At 48.0% G+C, this 21,242-nt stretch overlaps 1 protein-coding gene and 1 long non-coding RNA gene across 5 annotated transcripts in view; both read right to left on the reverse strand.

The window, feature by feature from the left end:
- Window positions 1–10,666, reverse strand: part of LOC306811807 (uncharacterized protein) — a 101,932-nt gene extending 91,266 nt beyond the window's left edge. For 2 of the 4 annotated variants that reach the window (XR_013776735.1, XR_013776736.1), the window contains exons 1-2: window positions 10,027–10,197; window positions 9,008–9,106 (exon numbers count right to left, since the gene is read on the reverse strand). Coding sequence is in view for 1 of the 4 variants with exons in the window: in XM_079325836.1 (XP_079181962.1) it covers window positions 10,027–10,134; window positions 10,573–10,600 (136 nt within the window). In the remaining 3 variants the exon portion in view is untranslated. Of the gene's footprint in view, window positions 1–9,007; window positions 9,107–10,026; window positions 10,198–10,572 lie in introns of those variants that run through there. The other 2 variants (XM_079325836.1, XR_013776737.1) reach the window with 2 other exon arrangements.
- A 638-nt stretch (window positions 10,667–11,304) lies between these two features.
- On the reverse strand, window positions 11,305–12,845 carry LOC306811819. The gene is made up of 3 exons (XR_013776744.1): window positions 12,644–12,845; window positions 12,181–12,282; window positions 11,305–11,741 (listed from the first exon to the last, which is right to left on the reverse strand). It is a non-coding gene; the product is annotated as an uncharacterized lncRNA (long non-coding RNA).
- Between the last annotated feature and the right edge of the window lie 8,397 nt (window positions 12,846–21,242).

Raw genomic sequence — 21,242 nt, forward strand, 5'->3', positions numbered from 1 at the left:
CGTACCAGGTTGCTAGTTATTGCTTTGTTAGTGATCTTAAGGTCCTTGTCCACTAATGGAATGATAACGGTTTCTGTTTCAGAATCATTGGTCGGAGCAATGGAGGGAATGACTGTGAACCTAACCTGCGAGATCCAAAATGACCAGGAAATTGGAGCCGGTGAAATGACTGTACATTGGAAAAGAGGAAATAGAGAGCACAAAGGTAGCACTGTCACAATTTGGGATAAGGATACACACACTGGAAACACTACTCTGACAATTGCAAATGTAACCATAGATGACACCGATGTGTTTACATGCTTAGTAATAATGAAAGGTAGTTTTGACTACAAACAGATCACACTTAGGGTAGAAAAATGGAGAAGTGGTGTCAACAAAGTGGTAGTTGCTCCTTTTGAAGCCGAAGTTGGCATGTGGGTTTGACCCCCTTTAAGAATTAATTGTACTTGGGTCACAGAAAGCTCATGTGGACACAAATATTCAGTAACTTGGTGGAAACGAAACAAAGAATTGGACCAATGGGAAAAACCGAAAGGACAAAGTAACGTAGTTTTAGGTGATCAACACGGAATTGGATGGCTAAATGATACTGAGGCTAAGATAGGGAGTTCAGAAGGAGAAATTATTTGGGTTGTAATTTGTGGATGGTTCGCAAATTATGGAAAAAGAAAAGCAATTGCTAAAACACACCTAGGACAGGAAATGAAACCAACACATGAAGTTTTCCGAGTATCACAGTGGCAGTCAGCAATTTTAAAATTCAAAGTGAAGGCAGATCGTGAATGTAGAGAATTTGGATGGTGGTTTAAGAAAAGTAATCTTCCTCAAAGTGATAAACACTACACTGAGAAAAAGGCAGGACATTCTCTAACATTAGTTGTGCGGGATGTACAGGAAAATGATGAAGGGACTTATTGGTGTTGGGTAGCTAAGGATGCTTGGTGGGTACACTCAAGGACTACAGTGTCATTAGCTCAAGGACAAATTCGGTCAAGAAAGGTCCGAGAGGTATCAAGTAATATAAGAAGCAGGTTCCCAGAATTCCAGAGAGGTACAGAACAAGAAAATTTAGTAGTTGGACTAATTAGAGATTTTGGAATAGTCCAAAATGTTTCCAAAATTACAGCATGCTTGCCGTTACCACAGGCAGCAGGAAAATCTATCCCATGGGGAGTGATACCAATAACTGAAATGCCAAATGCCTTTGCTAATATAACATGGAATTGTCGAATTATACCGAAAAAGGTTACCGAGTGGGTGAAAGTATGTGCCATATTGTCTCAAGAGTTAACACAAGAACAGTGTAAACAGTTACCAGGATACTATGCTTGGATCGATGATCCTAAATTGGCAGGAAATTGTATGGTGTCAGAGTCAGTTATATGGCCGTGTATAGAAAGTATGGTAAAAAGAGAAAGAGTAACCGAAGAAGAGGTGTGTGAGAACCATACTCGCTTTACTACCTTAGAAGAATGGAAAACAATTTGGGGACCAAGCTTGTTAGAAACTTACAGTTACATCGATACAGTCAAATGGTGCATCCAATGGACAGGAAAACTTAATCAAACACACAAGGGCCCGACAGTGTTACAATTCGCCCACCAGCAACTTCGGCAACAAAGTGAGAATTGGAGTTGTACAAAGGTTTACACTTGTGATACCCCAGAATTAGAAATAGGACTCATGCCTGTAAGAATGTTATTAAAATTGGGATGTGAATGCAGAGGATACAATCACTCAATGACAGAAATTGACAAAAAGGATGTTAATTGCAAAACCACTACAGTGAGAAGTCCGGGAAATTTGGTATGGGTACTAGGACATGGATTATGGACAACTCACATGCCAATAGATAGCCCCGTCACTCAAATCACATTAGGAATTCCCACCTTATGTCCCCTTTGGAGATAATCTAAATTGAAACCTCAAGTACAAAGAAGCAAAAGAGAAGTAGAAAATGAAGAAGATCAATGGCAGGAACCTGATAGTGGAGTAAAATTTGGATGGGCATTAGAATCCTTGTTTGCACCAATTGCCTCTTATAGAAACAGATAAATGATTTATCGATTAATGGGACAAACTGAGAGATTAGCTGCTGCCACCAAGAAAGGTTTTAGAGATCTGAATTTGCAATTACAGGCAACTACTCGAATGACAATACAAAATAGAATGGCATTAGATATGCTATTACTAAAGGAGCATGGAGTGTGTGGTTATCTCAGTGATAAAATTGACCATTGTTGTATCCATATCCCGAATGTGACAATTGATGTAGAAAATGACATCTCTCAATTGGAAAGTGTAGAAGGAAAGGTTAAAGAATTAAAAAAAGATGCAGAACATAATTGGGTCGGTGCTCTGTTTCAATCCTTTGGGCTCCAAATTTCTGGATGGATCTCGTGAATAATTCAGTATGCTATCATGATATTGATCATTGTATTAGTTGTTATTGGAGTCTTTAAATGTCTTACAGGAGTTATCACCAAGGAGCGGCTGTACACCAGGAGACTGCTCAGCGCAGTTACCCATGCTCCAGTGACATCACCTCCTCCATACAAAAATGCAGTGCAAGTGGTGAAATTTCAAGATGGAGGCCGTGTGAATATTTGAGTATCCCTGCAAAGAAGATTGAGTGATGCTCAAAAGCGGGGATTTGTTGCAAGTTGATAAACTTTATATATATATATTAATTTAGCATTAGCAGTAGTTATGCTAAGGGTTGTTTTATAAACTAGGCCCTGTGTTGGCAGACTCTGTGTGTACTGGTGTAGAACTTGCTGACATGATGTATGAGACTTATATAAAGAAACTGTAACAATTTATTACTAGAAGGAATGTAGAGGGATTGAAGAAACATTGAGAAAACCATGTAGGAGTAGTGAGGCAAAAAGATCAAAGAGTGAAGTAATTCTTCTAAAAGTGTATTTAAACCCTGAAAATGTAACTAAGGGGGGGGCTCTGACTTTGGACGCTAGTCCTCAGACCCCAGGGCCCTCAATAAAGCACTGCACTAAACAACTCTCTTGTTTCGTGCCTCTTCTTCACTGTTGGGCAACAACATCATCGGGCAAGGGGGTTTTTCTGTCCAAAGGAAATACTGCAGTGCAAGAGGAGACCAGCTTAGAAAATATTAAGAGCTGAAAAGAAAGTACTTGTTTTTAATATGTGCTACAGTTGGTTGCTGTTTGTTCATGGGTTTTTTGTCTGTCTTTGAAAGCAACCCCATAGATATTAATGCATGCAACAAGTCCTTTTGAAAGGGCTGTCTTGGCAAAAAACCTGCCAATTTTGTGATGCAAGACAAACAGCTTCCCCTGGGCTACAGCTGGAAGGTTTGAAAATGTGTTCCAGGAACTCGTGATGTGACAGAGTCTGATTAACACCACTTAATGTCATGCAGTGCAAGATGTAAGTTATCCAACAAAATACTCCGAGTGTTTCTATGCCAAGCTGCAGGAAAGGGCTGTGCATTGCAATGACAGGAAACAGACACAGAGTGCACGATGGACAGCTTTCCCAGCCAAAGCAGAGCAGGAGCACTGGGAGCAGAAAGGGACACGCCGAGGAACCCCAGCAGCTCGTTGCTGAGAGCCCATTTCATGCAAGGACTGGCACTCAAAACATTAAATAAATTAAAAGGAAAGGGTGAGGGGAGGTGGCATTGAGGTGGCCTCAAAGGTTCAACTCTGCTTTTGTCACCAACATTCTCATAGTTGCTGTGTTTGTTTTCCTAGAGGATTTGTAGTCACCAGAGCTTCAGTCCCTTTGATCAAATCAGTCTTAAGAGCAGCTCAGGGCTGGGTCAGTAATTTTGATGTGAACACTCACTGGGGTCCAGCCAACAGAAGAACATTAGTTGCAGGCCACCCATACAGCTTTTCATATTAATGGGCACAAAGCCTTTCTTTTTGCAAACGGAGGGATGTTGGGGGTACTTTTGCACCCTCATGTCGAGGTACAAAGCTCTAGATCTACACAGCACTGTGGTGAAGAGGGGACAGGTGGGGACAATCCAGGCTGTTAGCAGTGCCCCTACCCCCTCATTAGGGACATCACAATTGCTTTTAGAGCTCCTAAACCAGCTGGTGAAAAACTCTTCTTCTTTCCTTGCTCCCTGCACACTGACAGGCAAGTTGTACAGAAAATCTACCCCTTCCTCCATTATCTCTGAGGATCAAAGGAAAGACCCAAAAAACCCGAAGTGAAATAAAAAATGATTTTGTGTGCAGGCTGATTTTTAGAGAGGTTTGACTTAAGATTGACTAAGTCAGTGCTAACAACACTAATTTCAACAAATATTTATACTTCCAAAAGTGTTGTGCTGAATGAAGAGTGTCCCATGTTATGTGCCTTCCACAAAGCATGGGACAACTGCTGCTGTGCAAAGGTGGCTGCAGGGTGAGACCCTTTACCTTCAGAACTGGCTCTGCTTTCCTGAGGGACAGAAATTCATCTCTCCTCACAATGCCTTGGAGCTTCTGGAGCTGCTCTGGGCTCACCTGTGGGTAACTGGGCTGCTGTGGAGCACCAGAGAACTTTCAGCTTGGTACCAACGCATGGGGGCTGCAGTATCTAAGCAGCATCTTCCTGGGGCCAACAGCAGACTGAAAAGGAAAAACCTGCATCAGAAACTGTGAGATGGAAAGGTTTTTGGTGGTTTGAGATAAAAAAAAAAGTCAATGGCAAAGAACAACCTTTCTCACAAGGACTCCAGCAGAATAAAATATGCAGCTGTTGGAATAACAGCCAGTGCCCACTGCAAAGACAATTCCCTGTCCTCTGGGCTCCATACACCACAGGTGAACATGGCACTCATCCAGACTGCTTTCCAAAGCACTTCTCTGCAAGAAGCACTGGAGAAGTGCATGGGGCAAGAGTTCTGCAAGCACCAGGTTCTTGTGCAGCAGAAAAGTTGTCAAATATGACAGATTCTAGTAACGAAAACAAATCTGTTATTTATGGCTTGTAAATATTCCACTGAATCTCAGATACTTCTGGGTGAAAATAAACACAAATTTGGCAAAATTTCCAAAGTAAAGTTTCATAACAAAATTCCAGTTTGATACACGTTCAGAAGAACAAAAAGCCACTTCCACTGTAGAAACATGAGCTGAAGCTATGCAGTAAGTTGTGCTCAGTAGCTGACCTGCTGGTTTGGTTTTGACGGGGTTTTAGACAGGAGATATTACCAAAAAAATTCACAAGAAAACTCTAAAGTATCACAAATATGCACAATTATGTTATTTTCTAGCTCAAATATTGCCAGCACATAGCTTAAGGAAGAAAGTATTTACCAAGCATCATAGAAAAAAAAAAGAAAATTGCAAAAGGACTTTGAAGGATATCACAAGCACGTCCAACAGTCATTTTCCAGCTTTGCAGGATTTCAGTTCAAAGTCAATCTAAACAAGCCAGCACATATCTAACAAGAAAGAAATCACAGTTCATACCTGCTCCTCAACCCAAGCATTGCTAGATCAAAAGTGGATGGTATTATTATTATAGCTCTCTATAAATGTATCATAATTTGCAAAAAAAAAGAAATACATGCATAGAAATATTTCATAGTTTTGTAAGAGAGATAGATAGAAAACTAGATTAACAAGACAGAGACATATGAATGCACTTGCCTCTATAACTTTGTACAGAAAGGGAAGAGGAAGTGAGAGGTGATTGTTTTCCACGCATGGAAAACAATCTTTTTGCCAGAAGAATCAGCTTCCTTCTTCAATGGCCACCAGGGTGCCTGAAGACCTCACCAAAAAGGCCCTATGATCCTGCTGGCCTGTGCATCCAGCACTTCAAGAAAGTAATGCCTACCTCTTGACAGTGCAGTGTTCTTAAAAGAGGTTTATTCCCATTTTTAAGTGACAAGATGAACAAACTGAAGCCAGTTACTGTAAAATGCCTGCACAAGCACCACTGCAAATCACAGCCAGAAGAAAAATGAAGTCAAGGTGTCCCACAACCATGGCCCAAGCAGCCAGAGATCCTCCTCCAACCCTGGCTGCATTGCAGCAATCAATCAGTACCAAGAAGAAAGGGCTCCACTGAAAGCAAGCAAACATAACCCCTTACCAGGACACAAATTTAGAGGGCAAAGAATTAAAAAACCCCATTTTATCAGCCACGCTTCCCACTGAGAAGGGTTGGACCTCTCTGCCCCCTCAACACTTCTCCAGCAGCTTCACAGAGGGAACTAAGCTGGGCCCCCCGAATGAACAGAGTTGGCCTCCATTCATTGTGAGAAACCAGGGCTTCAGATACAGCCCGGGTGCCTCCTGTGTCCCAGGAAAGGGCCATGGCTGTCAATGTGTGTTTGGCTGCAGCACAGGGCCAGGGCCAATGGCCGTGGCTGTAAATGTGTGTTTGGCCACCACCACAGCCTCACCAGAGCCCAGGTTTGCAGCCATTCCCTGCTGAGGCCCTCACCTGGCCCATCCCGACCTGGCCCCAAGGGATGGGCTCCAAGCGCCCCCTGTGCCCACAGGCCTGGCCCACGGCTTTGCAAAGCTTTTGTCCCTACTTTGTAAAACCTCCACCAAGAGTGTCCCTTTACTATACTGGGAAGAGTAAAACCCCCCTCAGGTTTAACCCTGCTGCACTTCAGGATGGATCCATGAACACCTTAGCAGAGACCCCAAAATTTGCCCGTGTGCCCCATGAGTTGCAGGTCCGAATTGATGCCAGCTGAAGAGGATGTGCCCTGAGCCCAGGGATGCTCAGCACGGGCTCCCCCTGCCCCTTGAAGCCTCGCCGCTCTTCACAGCAGCCCCTGCCTGGCTCCTGCCTGCCCGCACCGAGGGCATCCATGGCTGCTCCTGGACAGGGAGCTCAGCCAGTGCTGGTGCCATGTGGGCTGTGCTGATGCTACCACCCAGACACAGCTGTGACAACTCAATGTCTTTATTGCAATATAAAACAATGGCCAAAGTCTGCCCTTACGGACATGGTCTGGCCAAGTTCAGTCCAGGCCAGAGAGCAGGACCAGGGGGCTTGGGGAGAGGGGTTCTTGTTTTGGAGGTGTGGGTGCTGGGACACGCTCAAGAGAGGAGTGCAGCCCGGGCCGATGTGGACAGACGTGAAGAACTGGAATGTGACAGGTTCTGATTGCCTGAGCTCTTGGGCTTCTCTTCTGAATGTGCACAGGAGCACCTGTGGAGAGAGCAGTGTCTGAGGCCCCAGCTGCCCCTGGCACACAGGGAGCCTCGTGCCCAGCAGGGCCCAGAGCGGGCAAGGCTCCCCAGCATGGCTGGAGCTGCTGGCACAGCTTGGCCCAGCTGGACAGCTGCCCCTCAAGGCCCCGGCCAGCAGGGGATGGCTCTGGGCAGGGTCCCTGGCCAGGAGCAGCCCCAGAGCGCCTCTGCCTTTCAAGGGTAATCTGGTCCCCGCTCTTTCTCCTCTCCACCTTGCTCTGCCTCTGCCCGCTGCTCCTGGGGCTGCTCTTGGCCACGCAGCCTCAGTGGGAGCCAGCACTGGCTGCAGCCCCAGCGGCTCCCCAGGACCAGGCCCAGCAATTGGGAGGCCAATGAAAGCACTGGGCAGCAGCAGAACCCTCAGCAGAGTTATGTGGACAACCACTGACCATGCACAACTCCACAGCAGCCTCACTGGGAATGTTTCCTGACCATCAGCAGCCATAAAAGAAGCTGGAGGATAGAGATCAACAACAACAACTTACTGTTTCCTTTCCTTCCACCACTGGAGCCCAACATAGCACAAGACCATGGCAAGTGGCACAGTGAACAGTGTCACTACTTTGCCTATCATGCAGGACTTGCGCACATCCTGGGGGCAGAAAACTCTTGGGGTGCTCGATGGATTCTTGGCATCTGCATCTGACTTCCCAAGCACTTCTGTGGGAGCAATGAGGAATGCAAGTGCTGTGCTGCCGTGCTGAGTTGGCAGCTCGCTGGACACAGTCAGGACGTTCTCTGTTCCCCCAGAGCTGGGGCCTGGGGCACCTTGGCTCCCTTGGCACAGGCTGTGCCACCAACAAAGCCCAGAAGGCCGGGAGGAGAGCCCAGGGACAGCGCAGCTGCTTAGGCAGTGGCTCCTTCCAGGCACCCGGGCCCAAGCCACCCCTGAGCAGCCACTGCCAGCCCCGAGCCTCCCTGCCCCGTGACAGCTGCCCCAGCCCCAGGGGACACAGTCAGGCCCTGTCAGGACCCAGTGCAGCCCCTGCCCAGTCGGGAGCCAGGGCTGGCGGTGGCCCTGGGCTCATGGCAGGGCTCCTGCTCAGGGCTGCTCCTGTGCCTTGGGCCTCTAGGCACTCAGGGCAGCTCTGGGAGCAGCTGCAGCAGGAGGGACCTTGGTGCACGAGTTCCCTTTCCCAGGGGCTGGGAACGAGCTCCAGAGGCCTCAAAGCCGTGGCACCTCCAGCTTTGGCTTCTGCTGGGCCGTGTAAGGGCAAGGGCTGAGCCTGGCACAGCAATTACCTGCTGTGCCTGTGCTTGTTCCTGGCATCTTCTCCTTTCCTTCATCAGGGGCTGGCACAGAGCTATTGCTTCCTCTAGGATATGCCAGCATCTGCACATTCTTTTGCTTCATTGCTTGAGAAAGAAAAAGGGACAACTGGATCAGATGGAACCATTCCCATTCAGGGAGATGGAATGTTCAGGAGGCATTGCTTGTGTAAATCATGAATAAGGATCAGGAAAAGACCCAGACTCTTGGGGCTGTGACAGGGCTCTCACTTGTCCCAATCACCACCTGTTCTGATCTACATCAAGAACACAAAATTTCAGGGGATCTCAGGGTGTGCATGGCCCATGGGACACTTTGGGCCCCCAGTCAGCTGATGCCAGAGGCCTTCCTGCAGAGGCTGGGGAGAAGCTGTAGCCAGGCCAGGCTGGGAAACAGCCCTGCAGGGTATGACAGCAGCAGCGGGGCAGCGAGGCTGCCATGGATCCCTTCCCGCTGTGCTGGGCACGGCGTGTCCAGATGTGCAGAGAAAGCCCCCAGCTGCTGAGTGTCAGGAGAAGGCTGAGGGAAATGCACCCACCACGGCGTCTCTCCAGATCATTCAGCATCTGGTCCAGAAGTCTGTCAGACTCCAGCGATTTCTTGTCTTCTATGTCTGGGTTGTTCCAACTAGGAGGACCTTAATGGAAAGTATTTCCATTTCCGATTCAAGCTGCAGGGTCACTGGGTGCAGTGAGTGCTTCAAGGCACTCCATCAGCTCTGCCTTTTGCTCAGGAGCAGGGGCAGATTCAGCACGTGCCTCCAGTGGCCCCAAACTAGGATGGAAGGCACCCCTTGCAGGGCAGTCAGGGGAGAAAAGACTCCCTGGAGTTGCAAGCAGCTGTGAACCTAGTCCCAATGAGGGCCAGGGCTTGGGAGTTCAGTGGGACTAGCTCAGCCTGCCTGGAGCCAGCAAAGGAGCTACACAAGGCACAGCCCTGGGCCCTTCCCTTCCCTCTCTGCTCTCTGTGTGGCTGCACAGAGCACATGGAAAGAGACACTGGCATTGCACATGGTACAAGCATTGACAGCTAAATTCTCCTTCCTTCCAGGGACAGCGATCCTGTGGAATCACCCAGGGCTCCTGAAGGGAGCAGGGCAAAGATGCCAGAATCCCTTAACCCTGACAATATGTAAAGGGATTAATCAGAGGGGTGAGCCCTTGCCAAATTGACACAGACTATTCTGTCAGGAAAGGCACACTGAGAACTTGCCCCCACCATGCTCTAGAATCTCCACACTGCCATTCACCAGATTTGCTAAATAACCCATGTCACAATCCCAAGGAAGAAGGGAGCACAGATGAGAAGCATTGCCATGGTGTTCTGGGATTCCCTTCTGCCTTAGAGACCTGAGCACTGCAAGGGGGTCGGGCAAGGCTGTGGGAGCAAGATGTGAATGGACATGGCCAATGTTGCAGAGGGGCCTGGGGAGCTCTGGGCTGGCTCTGGACACTCTACACACTGTTTGCAGGCCCTGTGCAACATCCCTGGCAGGGAGGCAGCAGACATGGCAGCTCAAGGCTTAGCAGGACACAGGCCCAGAGGCCCAGCAATTACCTCCTGTGACTGTGCCTGGCATTGCCTCCCTTCCTGCAGCAGAGGCTGGCACAGACCCACTGCTTCTTCTGGGAAACGGAGCCATCAGCACAGTCTCTTCTTCCATCTCTGCAGGAAGAAAAAGGGACAGCTGCATCAGATGGAGTTGTTCTGCAATGGAGAGGTGGCATCTTCAGGAGGCAATGCTTGTCATAGATATTGGTAAGGATCAGGACAAAGGCCAGGGCCAGGGCCCCCCTTGTCCAAACAGCTGCCCCTCCTCACGTGCTGGGAGACCAGGAAATTTCATGGGATCTCAGGGTGTGCATGGCCCATGGGACAGTTCTTGCTCTCTGTCAACTGATGGCAAAGGCCTTCCTGCAGAGGCTGGGGAGAAGCTGCAGCCAGGCCAGGCTGGGAAACAGCCCTGCAGGGTGTGACAGCAGCAGCGGGGCAGCGAGGCTGCCATGGATCCCTTCCCGCTGTGCCGGGCATGGCGTGTCCAGATGTGCAGAGAAAGCCCCTGGCTGCTGAGTATCAGGAGAAGGCTGAGGGAAATGCACCCACCACGGTGTCTCTGCAGATCACTCAGCATCTGGTCCAGGAAATCGGATGCCTCCAGAGACTCACTATTTCCTGTTTGTTTATTTTTCCTTCTCAGGGAACCATAATGGAAAGTATTGTAATTTTGTCAGCAATGGATCCCAGAAAAGCAATGCTCAGCCTGTGGGGTCAGCAGGGACACACTACTCACCCCTTTGATTTGTAGTGGGCTTCTGTGTAGCATCCAGCAAGGGATTAGGGAAAGTCTTCGCTGCAGACACACCGGTAACTGAAAAGCCACACAAGTTTCAGACATATGGTTCCTGCCATGTTGTCAATGATTATTTCTTGGAGGAACAATGAGAACATACCTGCAGGAGGCTCCAGAGGCTGCAGATCTTCACGAAGCCCAGCTACTTGAGAAGCCGTCCAAGCACTCTCACCTAGAATGGAGCACAGATGAGAAGCATTGCCATGGTGTGCTGGGATCCCCTTCTGCCTTAGGGACATGGGCACTACAAGGGGGTTGGGTACAGCTGTGGAACCCAGATATGAATGGACAAGACCAAAGCTGCAGAGGGGTCAGGGGAGCTCTGGGCAGACTCATGGTCAGTGTGCTCACTCTGTCCATGCCCTGTGCAACAACTCTGGACGGGCAGCTGCAGCACCAAGGGGCCCTGGGGATTCTGTTAGTCCCAGAGAGGAAACTCTCTCTAAATCCCTGGGTAAAATTGCAGCAGACAGTGACACAACCATCCTTCCCAACCTCTCTCCATCCTTCTGCTTAGCCAGCTACCCCAACCTCAGGGAATAGAGTCAGACCCTGTCAGGACACACTGGAGCCCTGATCTCCCCCTCTGCCCTTTCCCCACCATGGGCACCCCTTGCAGCCCCTCCCAGGTTTCGGGCTGTGTCTCCCACAGAGGGAACCCAGCAGGACTGCTCAGTACCCGAGTGCCCTGAGCCTGCTCGGGATAATTCCTCTGGGCTGTGCCGCTCTTGTGCGGGCTGTGCCCGCTCTGCCCAGCAGCAGAGATGGCAGCTCAAGGCTCAGCAGGGCTCAGGCCCAGAGGCACAGCAATTACCTCCTGTCACTGTGCCTGGCATGGCCTCCCTTCCTGCAGCAGAGGCTCGAACCAAACCACTGCTTCCTCTGGGAAATACTTCCTTCTGCACAGCCTCTCCTTTCATTCCTGGAGAAAGGAAAAGGGACAGCTAGATCAGATGGAACTGTTCCACACTGGAAGGTGACACCTTCAGGAAACTATACATGTGAAAGTCATGGATGAGGTTTAGAAAACTCTCAGGATTTCGAGACTGTCCCAGGCTTCTCCCTATTGAAATCAGCCCCTATGCTGATACCAGGAAATTTCATGGGATCTCAGGATGTGCATGGCCCATGGGACAGTTCTTGCTCTCTGTCAACTGATGGCAAATGCCTTCCTGCAGAGGTTGGGGAGAAGCTGTAGCCAGGCCAGGCTGGGAAACAGCCCTGCAGGGTGTGACAGCAGCAGCGGGGCAGCGAGGCTGCCATGGATCCCTTCCCGCTGTGCCGGGCACGGCGTGTCCAGATGTGCAGAGAAAGCCCCTGGCTGCTGAGTGTCAGGAGAAGGCTGAGGGAAATGCACCAACCTTGTTTTCTCTGCAGCATTTCCTTCAGCATTTTCCACATGGCTTTGGATTGTTTCAGGGATTTCTTTTCTGCTGTGTCTCTGATCTTTCCTATTGCAGTACCTTAAAAGAAAGTAGCTGAATTTCCCATGATTGGATCTGGGAGAAGCAGTGCTCAGTCTGAGGTGTCAGCAGGGACACACTACTCACCCGTGTGATGGGAGTTCGGCTTTTGTGCCGCATCCAGGCCAGGAAATGAAGAAATCCACTCTGCAGACACACCTGTAACTCAACAGCCACAGAAGCTTCTCTCATCTCTGCTGCTCTGCCTGGGCAGCACTGAGCTGCAGGAGCAGTGAGGGGATTGCACAGGGCCAGGGCACACACGAGCACGGCTCTGTCCTGGCACCTGCAGCTATGCCCCCCTGGCCGAGCTTTGGGCTCTGAGCTGGCAGCTCCACCAGGGGGAAAGGCCTTGACCTACCCTCACCAGCTCCCAGAGGCTGTTCCCTAGATGTGGGCTGGGAAGCCAGATCACCTTCCCCAACAAGTTCATCTGCAAAGAAAGCCAGGACAGAAGAGCTCCCAGCACTGCAGGAGATCCTCAGGCTGCCTGGGGCAGGCAAAGGAGCCACACAAGGCACAGCCCTGGGGCACAGCCCTGGGCCCTTCCCTCCCCTCCCTGGTCTTCTTGTGGCTGCACAGAGCACACGGAAGGAGACACTGGCATGGCACTGTGGGATCAAAGAAGGCTTTAGAAGGGAGCAGGGCAAGGTTTCCAGTATCCTTCAACTGTGAGATTATTTTAAAATCACAAACAATTGAGCTCTTGACACAGTAACACCGCTTATTCTGTCATGAATGAGGAAATGAGAACTTGCCTCCAACATTTTCCAAGAACTTCAAACCATTATTCACCGGGTCCTCCTGAAAAGCCTTGTCCTGATCCCAATCTAGAAGGGAGCACAGATCAGAAGCATTTCCATGCTGTGCTGGGATCCCCTTCTGCCTTAGGGAGGGAACTGGGCTATGCAGTCAGGTCGTGTAAGGCTGTGTGAGCCAGATGTGAATGGACATGGCCAAATCTTCAGAGGGGCCTGGGGAGCTCTGGGCTGGCTCTGGTCACTCTGCACACTCTTTCCATACCCTGTGCAACATCGCTGGATAGGTGGCTGTTGCAGCCCAGGGCCCCTGTGGGCTCTCTCCCTCCCACAGAGCAAAGCCTCCCTGTAGCCCTATGCAAAACCATTCCAAATGCTTCCTGGGGAGAAGGGAGCGCTGTCCCAGGAAAGGGGAGCCAGACCGCCGGCTCACCTGCTCCCCGTGCTGGCCACGGAGCTGCCTGGGCAGCCCTGGCAGGCAGGGCCACAGCCAGGAGGAGCAGGAGGAAGAGGCGCAGAGCAAGGGCCATGGTGCCTTGCCCTCTGCCAGTGCCGCAGCTCTTGCTGCCACCGCTGTGCTGCCACCGCTGTCCCAATGTCAGCACCACTGCTGCCGCCGCCGCTGCTGCTGCAACAGTTGTGCTCCAGGACTGACTGCTCGGTGCCTGTGGTGCTGTGCAACCCCGGAGCTCTGGGACCTCTGTGACCTCAGAGCCTGCTGTGACCTCAGCCTGCTGTCACCCCAGGGCCTGCTCTGACCTCATGGCCTTAACTGTACTCCCAGTGTGTATCCCTATCTGTATAATTAGGCTGTCCTGATTAGAAATATTTTGCTTTATCAAATGGCCATTGCTTAGCAAAATGTTTGTTTTTCTGCTGAAATTGCTGGTCAGGCTGTATCTCTGGAAATTCTCTCTATGACTCCCCTCTTTTTGTGGGCATGCCAGTGGAGGAGGTGCAGGCCCAGATGATGGTCAGGAAGGAGATGTGCCCTGAGCCCAGGGATGCTCAGCATGGACTCCCCCAGCCCCTGGAGGCCCCTGGTCACAGCAGCCCCTGCCTGGCTCCTGCCTGCCCACACCGAGGGCATCCATGGCTGCTCCTGGACATGGAGCTCAGCCAGTGCTGGTGCCACGTGGGCTGTGCTGGTGCCACCACCCAGACACTGGGGTGACAGCTCCATTTCTTTATTGGCACAGAAGGGCTGGGCCAAGGCCTGCCCTGGCAGGAGGGACCCACCTTTAGTCTGGGCAGAGAACAGGGCCAATGCCTTCAGGGGGAGAGGGTTTTGTTTTGGTGGTGGCAGCATGTGCGCAGCAACAAGGTGGCAACACAGCTGTGACAGGTACATCAGGCATGGGCATGGAGATGTGAAATGACAGGTGCAGGTGTCCCTGAGGTGTTCGGTAGGACCTCTGAGGGGAGAGAGATATGGAGATAGGCCATGGCACAGTGGCACAGTGAACACTGTCAATGCTGCACCCATCTTGCACAGCTTGTGCCCATTCTGTGGCCTGAGAATCCTTGGGATTCATCAAAGTGGATTTGTTGCCATTTTGATACAATAAATTGCATTAAAATAGTAGTAAAACTTAGTAATCGACATTAGTTGACATTAGTAGTAGTTATGCTAAGGCTTAGTAGGCCGCATGTAACCTGCAGATGAACTTTATAGGAAATTTTGTAATGTAAGCAGTGTAGTTGAGAAATAATCACTTATCTTAAGGAGTGTATCCATTTATCTAGGGAATGTACCTTTTGGCAGAATCTTAAATGTCAGAGAGATTATGGTACCAGGTATCGAGAATAAAGTAAGAATTTGTTAAGATGAAGAAATCATGTAAAGAAACATATAAAAACCCTGTGAATTTTCTGTCAAATGGGGCTCTGTCTCTGGACGCTAGTCCACAGGCTCCCGGGCCCTCAATAAAGCACCGCATAAACGACTTCGGTTGTTTGTGTTTTCTTCAGATCGGGCAACAGTTTTTTGGCGACCGCGGCAGGACTCCAAAGGTGGCTGGGGCGGTTCGTGTTCTGATCCACTCCACGCCGGCACCGAGTGATTCTCAGGGAGTCATCGGTTCGTGCCCGACCCCTGCGCCTGGCGGACGACTGCGAAAGGTAAGCCCGAAGGTGCTTTATTTTCTGGTTCTGGTTTTGGGTGCCTGCCCATAAGACGAGGCGGCGATCCTAGCAGGGTTGGGCTAAGACGTCTGGTTGGTCTGGAAAGCCTAGGCGCCGGCTGTCAGACGCGGCGAAAGCTGCGCAGGTCCGGCACTTGCCCCTCGCGGCGTCGAGAAGCGGCAAGTTGGATTGGTCTGGTATTGGTCTGGTATTTATTTATTTCTGCTTTGTGAGTGTGAGTATGTGGTATGATTGATTCTGTTAAACTGTCAATATTGATTGTGATTATTATTGTTTTGTACGTTGCTGCGTATTGGTTGCGATCGGTTGTCGAGTTGTTGTACAGTTGTAAGTGAAACCGGTTCAAAATGCCATTCAAAGCACTCAAGTCTATGGTTCAGTACTCTAAGGGTATACCCGGAAATACACCGTTAGGATGTCTGTTGAAAAGGTGGAAAAGTGAAGGGTTTTCCCAAGAGATGAGTAAGGGTAAGATGATTGATTATTGTAATCATTGGTGGCCAGAATATGAGCGAGAGGGGCTGGCATGGCCAGAAAATGGTACTGTGGATTATGATACCCTGAATTCATTAATGCAGTATTTGAAGGAAAATGAAAAATGGGATGAGATACAGTATTTAGATTTGTTTTATTTACTGCGCCGCAAGAAGGAGTGGCAGACTGAATGTGGAATAATGGTATTGGAAATGAAAGAACCTGAGTGTGGGGGTTGTAAAGGAAAATCTAAGTGTGTTCGGTGCTTAGCCTTAACCTCTCGACCAGAGGAGGATTTGTCTTTAATGATACCACCCGATGTGCCTGCTGCTTCATCCCCTCCTGCTGCCTCACCCCCTCCGGCTGTCTCACCCCTCCCCTCTGTTTCACCCCATTCCTCTTTGTATCCACTGTTACCGGAGAGCAGTGAAGAGGAAGAGGAGGAGGAGGAAGAGGAGGAGGTGGCAAAAATGACAGTAGTGCCAGGGAATGTTAAAAAGGTCGTTGTGCGTTCCCCAACCCCTTCCCCTGTTTCTCCCCAAAATCGGCGAAATACCCCGCTCGCGGCACGAACTAGACAAAGATGTAAAAATTATGGGGAATCCCAGCTTATTGCCCCCTTAAGGGAAGCTATGGGACCCCAAGGAGAAAAGGTGCTTGTGAAAGTACCTTTCTCCCCAGGAGATCTGGTGATTTGGAAGCAGTCAGCAGGTAGTTACCGTGAGAATCCTGAAAGAGTGGCACGGGTGGTCAAAATGATTATTAAAACTCAGAATCCAGACTGGAATGACATGCAAGTTTTGTTAGATACCTTAATGGATTCTACCGAAAAGGAGATGGTGTTGCGGGCAATGAAAGATCGTGCTCGAGAAATGATCAGGCTGCATTCAGTTAGGAGAACCGTGAGTGACTTGGTACCGAGTGATGATCCAGAATGGGATCCGAACAGGGGTGAGGGAAGGGAATCTATCAAGGAATATCAGGAATTGTTAGTAGAAGGAATTAGGACTGGAATGCCCAAAACACTAAATTGGTCAAAATTGTATTCAGTTAGACAGGATAAGAATGAATCACCTTCGGCGTTCCTGGAGTGACTTAAGGAAACTGCTAGTCGCTTCACTGATCTGGAAATTGACAGTGAAGCAGGAAAGTTGCAGCTTGCTCTAATCTTTTTAGGTCAGTCACAGGAAGATATACGAAAGAAATTGCAGAAATTAGAGGGACATGATACTCGAGACTTGGATAAAATGCTGGAAATAGCTTGGAAAGTTTACAATAATAGGGACAAAGAAGCTAATAAAAGGCAACAAGCGAGCCTTTTGGCAGCGCTGCAACAAACAAATGCTGGCAGAGGGAGAGGCAGAGGTGGTTATGGGCAAGGGCGAGGGCAAGGAAGAGCAGGGTTTCAAAATGTGGGAAAAGGAGGAAGAGGGATGGTTCCCCCAGGACATCAACAAGGAGGCCTCGCTTCTAATCAGTGTGCTTTTTGCCGACAAATAGGACATTGGAAAAATGAGTGCCCTGTAAAAGCTGGGTTAGGAGGAGCACCTGGATTAGTCATGAATAATTCAGGGGGTTACCCAATGAACCCAGAAGGGGTCGCCCAAGCATTGGTGTTGGGCAACTACCAGAATCAAAGCTGACTAGAAAAAGATTTAAAGGTAAGGATAGATATTGAAGGACAAGAACAAGAATTTATCGTAGATAACAGAGCAACATATTCTGTTTTAAATAAATGATTAGGGCCAATCAGTGACACCACTATTCAAGTAGTAGGAGCCACAGGACGGCTAGAAGAAAGACCTTTCCTACAATCATTAAATTTAAAATTAGGAGGAAAAGAGTTGGATCACCAATTTTTGTACATGCCAAATTGTCCAAAGCCATTGCTGGGCAGAGATTTACTATCGTTACTAAATGTGAAAATAATTTTTGAAAAAGGAAGGGTTAAATTGGAATTTCCTGAGGAAGAAATTGCTAAATTATTTACCATAAAGGAAATTGATCCCTCCCCTATTCCCATCGAAGTAGATCAAGCTGTAATACCTTGAGTATGGAAAACGGGGAACCCTGGAAAATCAAAGGCTGCCCAGCCAGTAGTAGTAGAATTAAAAGAAGGAGCTCAGCCAGTCAGAATAAAACAATACCCGATTAAATTAGAAGCTAAGAAGGGTGTTGCTCCTTTGATAACTCGGTTCTTGGCACAAGGGATTCTGCAAGAATGCGAATCAGAATTTAATACTCCTATTTTTCCAGTTAAGAAACCAAATGGTGAGTATCGATTAGTGCAGGATCTAAGGGCAATTAATAATATTGCTAAAGACATTCACCCAGTGGTTGCCAATCCATATACTTTATTAACATCTGTGTCAGAAAAATTCAAATGGTTTTCTGTTATTGATTTGAAAGATGCTTTCTTCTGCATCCCTCTGGCATTCGAAAGTAGAAAATATTTTGCATTTGAATGGGAAGGTCCTGACACTGGAAGAAAGAGACAGCTCACCTGGTCCCGGCTGCCTCAAGGTTTCAAAAATAGTCCTACGATATTTGGAAATCAGTTGGCAAAGGAATTATAAGAGTGGAAGACTGCTGAGGTAAGAGAGTCACCTTTCTCTTATGTCATTCTCCAGTATGTAGATGATATTTTTCTAGCAGCAGAAGAAAAAGAAACGTGTCTGAAATTGACTATTGCATTGTTAAATATGTTTGGCCAGGGTGGCTACCGAGTGTCAAGGAAAAAGGCACAGCTAATAAAAGAAAGTGTGATTTATCTGGGATGCGAAATCATGCAAGGACAAAGAAAGCTAGGAGTCAATCGAATAGAAGCAATATGCGCCATACCCCTTCCAAGAAACCATCAAGAGCTTAGGTCCTTTTTAGGAATGGTAGAATGGTGCAGACTGTGGATTTTGAATTTTGGACTCTTAGCTAAGCCCTTGTATGAGGCCCTGAAAGAACCACAGTTACACTGGGATCAACAAAGGAAAAAGGCCTTTGAGGACTTAAAACAGGCCTTGAAGGAGGCCCTCGCATTAGGCCTCCCAGATCTAAACAAAGATTTTCAGTTATATGTGAATGAAAGGCAGAAGTTAGCACTCGGAGTGCTGACTCAGAGACTTGGATCCTGGAAACGCCCGGTAGGGTATTTTTCGAAACAACTGGATCCAGTTAGTGCTGGATGGCCGTCATGCTTGCGGACAGTTATGGCCACAGTGATCCTCATCCAGGAGGCCAGGAAATTGACTTTGGGAAGAAAATTAGAAGTATTCGTGCCTCACATGGTACTGGCAGTTTTGGAACAAAAGGGGGGTCATTAGCTTTAATCCAGCAGAATGCTACAATACCAAGCAATCCTGAGAGAACAGGATAATGTGGAACTAAAAATGACTAATCATGTTAACCCAGCAGAATTTCTCCGCAGTGAGCAGGAGGAAGGAAAATTGGTGCATGATTGCATGGAAGTGATTGAACAAGTATATGCAAGCAGAATCAATTTAAAGGATACTCCAATGGAAAACCTGGACTGGGAATTGTTTACTGATGGATCCAGTTTTGTGGAAAATGGAACCAGGTATGCGGGGTATGCTGTAACAACAGTAAAAACAGTAGTAGAGGCGAAAGCCCTGACTCCCGGAACCTCAGCCCAATGAGCAGAAATTATTGCATTAACAAGAGCTTTGGAACTAAGTGCGGAGAAAAAGGTAAACATATGGACTGATTCTAAATATGCTTTTGGAGTTGTACATATTCATGGAGCTTTGTGGAAAGAACAAGGGTTATTGAACTCTCAAGGAGTTACTATCAAATATAAAACTAAGATTCTTGCTCTATTAAATGCGGTTCACCAACCTGTGAAGGTAGCTGTGATGCATGTTAGAGGACATCAGAAAGAACACGGAAAAATCTACGAAGGAAACCGGATGGCAGACTGGACGGCTCGGGAAGTAGCTAGAGAAGTATGGACTCAAATGGCCTTGGTACCAATTAAGGTGAGCCCAGTAACTCCACATTTATTACAGGAACCCAAGTATTCCCCAGACGACAAAAAACTGGCATCATTGCTGCTGGCCCAAAAGAATGCAATTGGATGGTATGTAACCGGAATGGGACAAGTTGTAGTGCCTGCCAGAATCATGAAGGCAATTCTGGAAACAGAACATAATAAATGCCATTGGGGAGCAAAAGCATTAGTAAAATTTCTAAAAAGGGAAGTAGTTTCTAACCAGATGTTAACATTGGCAAAAAGGGTGAATGCCATGTGTCCAACCTGTTTGAAAAATAACCCAATAGTTAGAAAACAGATCCAGCTGGGGAAATTACAAATGGGACCAGAACCAGGAGATTACTGGCAAGTAGATTTTTCAGAATTACCAAAAGCACAGAATTTTAAGTATCTTTTAGTGTATGTATGCAATTTTCAGGCTGGTCTGAGGCCTTCCCTTGCCGAACAAATCAAGCAAAAGAAGTAGTCAAAACACTGTTGAAGGAAATCATTCCTAGATTTGGGGTGCCGTTAGGATTGTCATCAGATAGAGGCCCACACTTTATAGCCGGAATAGTACAAGAGGTGGCTAGGATGCTAGACATATCTTGGGACTTACACACCCTGTGGCGACCACAATCGAGTGGCCAGGTGGAGCGGATGAATCAAACAATTAAAGGACAAATTAAGAAAATTTGCCAAGAGGCAAAAATACAGTGGCCACAGGCATTGCCATTAGCATTGCTCAGGATCAGAATTAAACCCAGGGAGCGGTTGGGAGTTAGCCCATATGAAATCCTATATGGGAAACCATACCATGCTAATGTGTTAAAAGGGGATTTGCATGTGCAAGGAGATCAGACAATATTCAGTTATGTAATGTCATTAAATAAGATTCTTAATGCCTTTAGGGGAACTCTGCAGTGGAACCGACCTATGCCACTGGAAAATCCAGTGCATGACATTCAACCAGGAGACCGAGTGTATGTGAAGAATTGGTCTACCCACCCCTTGAAAGAAACATGGGATGGCCCACGTCAAGTGATCCTGACCACCTACACTGCCGTAAAGGTCGAAAGAATCGACTCATGGATCCATTACACTCAAGTCAAGAAGGTCCCTGCACAATGGGAGACTCAGCTAGTCTCTCCAACACGGATATTTTTCGTGGAAAGTAGCATTTTTGATTATCTTGTTACTGGTAATAACAAAACTGATTCTTGTTAATGGTTCTGTTGTAGTTGCAGTTATAGAACCAGTGGTTAGTGTTATGGACGGAATGGATGTGAACCTGACCTGCTTTATAACAAATAACCAGGAAACTGAAGTCCAGAATGTACAGGCAACCTGGAAAAAGGGTGCTGATTATCCAGAAGCAAATATTAGCACAATTTGGGATACGAATGCACAAAGAGGAAACAACACATTACAACTGAAGCAAGTTAGGCAAAAGGATATGGAAAGGTACATGTGCATTGTAAAATCTAGAAAAAGCTTTGATTATAAGCAAATTAAATTGAAAATAGTGCCCTGGAAATCGAGGAAGGACACCCCATCCCAGGAATCCGTAGAGGTAGAAGCCCCTTGGACTGTACAAGGTA

This window comes from Erithacus rubecula (assembly GCF_903797595.1).
Source record: "Erithacus rubecula genome assembly, chromosome: 23".
In the NCBI taxonomy this organism is placed as follows: Eukaryota; Metazoa; Chordata; class Aves; order Passeriformes; family Muscicapidae; genus Erithacus; species Erithacus rubecula.